The sequence below is a fragment of the Mesitornis unicolor genome, unplaced genomic scaffold, assembly GCF_000695765.1.
Source record: "Mesitornis unicolor isolate BGI_N332 unplaced genomic scaffold, ASM69576v1 scaffold38228, whole genome shotgun sequence".
Taxonomy (NCBI): domain Eukaryota; kingdom Metazoa; phylum Chordata; class Aves; order Mesitornithiformes; family Mesitornithidae; genus Mesitornis; species Mesitornis unicolor.
The window spans coordinates 4,480-8,558 of NW_010204553.1; the positions used below are offsets into that span (position 1 = coordinate 4,480).

The 4,079-nt window shown below is 60.0% G+C and overlaps 1 protein-coding gene across 1 annotated transcript in view; it reads right to left on the bottom strand.

Moving 5' to 3' along the window:
• The window catches only part of LOC104545861 (lysine-specific demethylase 2A), a 6,525-nt gene extending 2,953 nt beyond the window's left edge, over positions 1–3,572 (bottom strand). Inside the window, exons 1-5 of the mRNA XM_010191095.1 lie at positions 3,492–3,572; positions 1,608–1,874; positions 1,259–1,390; positions 1,086–1,175; positions 5–172 (exon numbers count right to left, since the gene is read on the bottom strand). Of these exons, the coding sequence (XP_010189397.1) occupies positions 5–172; positions 1,086–1,175; positions 1,259–1,390; positions 1,608–1,811 (594 nt within the window). The 5' untranslated portion in view covers positions 1,812–1,874; positions 3,492–3,572. The remainder of the gene's footprint in view (positions 1–4; positions 173–1,085; positions 1,176–1,258; positions 1,391–1,607; positions 1,875–3,491) is intronic.
• Between the last annotated feature and the right edge of the window lie 507 nt (positions 3,573–4,079).

Sequence of the window (4,079 nt, forward strand, 5' to 3'; positions counted from 1 at the left end):
CTCCCGGGGACGAGCGCGTCACCATGCCTCGCGGCGACGCTGGGTCGTGGATCAGCTGCAGCATGGGGGTGGGCGAGTTGGGCGGGGGGGTGAGGGGCTCCTCGCAGCTCCGCAGGGGACGCAGCACCTTGGCTTGTGCCGTGTCGTCGTCGCTCTCCTCCACCTTCCGCTTCTGCGGGGAAGTGGGGCGGCAGGTTAGCAGGGATGGAGCCACCGTGGGCTAGGAAATGTATCCCCGTCCTCCTCTTCCCCAGGGCAACACCATGGTGCTGGCAGGGCCTGCACCAGCAGTGCCCAGTACCACCAGGAGCAGAGTCTACCCACACCAGCAACCAATGTTTTCCTTCCCTGTTCACAAAAGGGGTGATCACCAAGGTTGGGGGTGGCTTCCACTCTGTGCCTAACGTCCCTTGCCTCTTGCAGTAAAAACTCTTAGGGTCGCAGCTCAGCACAAGACACTGTGGGGACAAGGGGTGCTGATCACGTCTGCTTGAAGAGCTGGAGGACCGAGGAACTAGGCAGATGTGCACCCCAAACATGCACACCTCCCAGGAGAAGGTGAAGGTGCCCCAGGGAGGCTGCTCCCCACCTTAGCTGCCACACTTCCATCCAGAGCAGCGGGCACGGTTGCACAGGCGATGCAGCAGCTGTAGGGCAGTGTCCTGGGCAGCGGTGGCAGCCACCAGTGTCAGCTGCTGCCACATGCCACCCGGCAGAGGAACCCGGCTGCCTCTGCCGCTTCTGCAGGAGCCTGGCCTTGGCCTCCTGACAGGCTCCTCCTTGGGAGCCGGGGACAGAGAGCAGAGGGCTGTCACCTCACACCGCTGCAGGGTCCCAGGACCGGACTGCAGCAGTGCCTGCTGGCAGGATGCTGCCAGGCCCCCAAGTACTGCTGCCCTGCACCCCCAATGAGCCCTGCTCTCACCAGTCGCTGTCCAACTGGTCTTCTGGATTGTACTGGTGACTGCCTGCCCTCCAGCTCACCCGTACAGCACAGCCTCGTTGAACACTGATTATCCCCTAGCAGGATGCAGCTGGATGGAGGATGTGTGTCCTGCTCTGCCACAGCACAGTTTGCCTCTTACCTGGCCCTTCTCTGTGTCGTCACCCTGGTAGCATTTGGGGCATTCCCAGCAGTTTGGGAGCTCATCATTGAGCAGCCCTTCCCCATCCATCTGCAAAGAGAAGCAGGCAGTCAGCAACAGTCGTTCCTCACAGCCAAGCCCCCTCACCCCCGTCCCAGGCCTGTGGTGCTCACCTGCAGGCAGCCAGGGTGAACAATCTCGTTGCAGATGCAGCACTCCATGAGCTTCTTCTCAAAGTCCTGCGAGTCCTCATTCTGATCCACCTCCCCACAAAGTGCACACGTGACCGAGTGAGGCAGCCTGGGCTACAAAGGAAAGCAGGAGTGAAAGCAGGGCAAGGCGAGACAGCCTTCCCCCTTTCTTTTTAATATCTCCCACCACCTGAACAAGGGGTAAGTGGCCAACTGTCCCCCAGGAATCGAACTTAATCACTGCTCTCCTCCCTCTGGCCCTGCTTGGCCACAGAGAGCTGCTGCCAGGCTGCAGCAGGCTTCTGAGAAAAGGATGGGGCTGCAGACTCACCGCTAAGCACTGCCGGAGGACGCAGGACTGCTTCATGCGGCCAGGCCCGCCAAACTTCTTCATGTCCCTGCAATAGTGGCACATGCCACACTCGCCCTGCATGCAAGCCTTGCATTTTCGGCACCGCACCCGCCTCCGCCTGGCGCCTGACACGATGGGAGAGACCGTAGGCCTGACCGGTGTCGGACGGGGGGCTGGCTTCATGGTGTGTGGCTTGGTAATGGGGATGGTGGGCAGGCGAACCCTCAGCCGGGCCTGGAGCTTTAGCTGGGAACAGAAATAGAGAAGTGGTGTGAGAGGAGTGAGGTGTCGCACACAGCCTGGATCAGGAAGTCTGTGATCCTGGCTCCCTCGCTACGACCTCAGAGGATGGAGAGCAGCCCCACGCCCTCACCTCTCTGCAGACAACAGAGCCTGCATCAGCACCTTGCTCAGCCTTCGCCATCCCACACCAAGAACCCTTTCCTGCACCCATCCATCCGTGTGTCGTTCCCATCCCACCCCCCCACAACCCCTGCCAGAAATGGGCAGAAAAGGGCTGCTGAGTCCTAAAAACATTGCAGAGCACCAACAGCAGCCAATCTTTCCTTCGGAGGCAAGGAATGCCAAAGGCCACCCGGGCAGCCAGGACTGTCCTCTCTCTGTGCCACCCAGGTCCCTCTGCCAGCTGTGCAAAGGGACAGGGCTCAGCTCTGATGTGAGTGCTCTGCTCATTCTTTCCCACAAGCTCTGGGAATACCCAAGCACCCGTTTACAGTGCAGGTGGGACAGCAGAGCTCTCAAGCCCTCACAGTGAATAATGGTGGCTGCAGCATCCCTCTGGGATGGGCCGTGATGGTGTGTGCACCACAGCTGATGGGCTTGGGGAAGTGCAGGCACCCAAAAAACTCAGCACAAAGACAGGGGGTGTGGATGTGCCAAACATTTGAGTGCTGCATCCAAAGCATGCAAACATCTCCAGGACTCTTCTTCCAGAAAAGCTGCTTGAGATGCTCGCGCTGCTGAAGGATGCTGGATCCTGGAAGAGACAGGCACCTCTCCAAAGGGCAATCCAAGAGGCTTGTTTGTCTCCAAACACCCAGACTGGATGTTACCCGCCCTTCCCACAGTGCTGGGGTCCTGCTCTTCCCATATGCCTGTCCGTGAGCCTGTCTCCCGGCAGGAAGGAAGCAGTGACCTACGGGGGCCATCCTGGCAGGCTGTGGGAAGGCGGCCTGCGGAGGGGAAGTCCGGCCAGCAACAGCCTGCTCTTTGCCTCCAGCCACCCAGCAAGCTCAGCCTCTGCCGTGGCCCAGCTTTGGGCCCTGGGTTACGAGCACAGCTATAAAAGGCAGGGGCACACTAAAAGGCCTCTTTCCCGAGAAGCTGGCAGCTGTCTGCAGGTAGAGATCCCCAGAAGGCAGCTGCCTGCCTTGGGGTTGCAAGAACCAACACTACAGCATGGGCAGTGTTCCTTTCGTTTCTTTGGGAACACAGTAACACCACATTCCCCTGACATCCAACACTGCTCATACCAGCCAGGACCCTCTTGTCAAGCTGGAGAGCTGCTGGGAGAGCTCTTTACAGATCCTACCAAGGGCACAGCTCCATCTCCTCTGAGCATGACTGAGGGGCTGGAGAACATGGAGCAGCTGGGGCTGTCCCCGTTACTGCTCATCGGCTGAGCTGGGGTTACTGGCACAGTGGGAGACCTCCACCACTGCCAGCAAATGGGTTTGCCTGAGGTGCTGCGGGGGTGGCTGCGCCCCACAGCCTGCCTCTGCACTGCTCCCTTGCTGCCCGCTGACTCGGGTATGGAAGTGATGCCACCGCACTCTTGTCAGAGCAGGTCACCACCTCAACCACACACGACACCCAGCCAGGTCCCCTCCTTGCAGCTCCTACCTTATCTCTCTTGGGCCACTGGACGATGGGGATGCCTGTAAGTGCCAGTTTGGGGTCGCTGTTCGCGTATTCTTCTAGCAGCAGCTAATGGAGAGAGGAGGGAGAAAAATAAGGAGACACACAAGACACAGGTGTGAGCAGAGCGAAACAAGGCTCCCGCCAGCAAGGCGGGCTCTAAGCAGATGCCAAGGCCAGCGTGGTTCAAACGTGGCCAGGAAGGAGCCCTCCTCTACCCCTGCCTGCAGCGATCCCTCCCCACGTCAGACAGACAAGCTCTGTCGAGTTGATCTGCACGAGCGCTTTCATCAACTGCATTTCAGCCCCGAGGCCCTGTGCGGGGTGGCGGGAGGGGAAAGAGCGCCAAGATTCTGCAATCCAGGAGGATTTACGGGGGAGGAAGCACGGAGGTCCCCCCATCTGCCCCCATCCCCCAACAGCCCCCTGGCACAGAGCAGCTGGTGGGTGCCACGGTGGCAAGATGCGGTGCCCAGCATCCCCTCCATGGCTTGGCGCAAGCTGCCAGGTAGCCAAGAGCTGCTCTCCTGCAGTGCCTCGGGGTTGGGCTTTGACTTTGATACCAGAGATCCC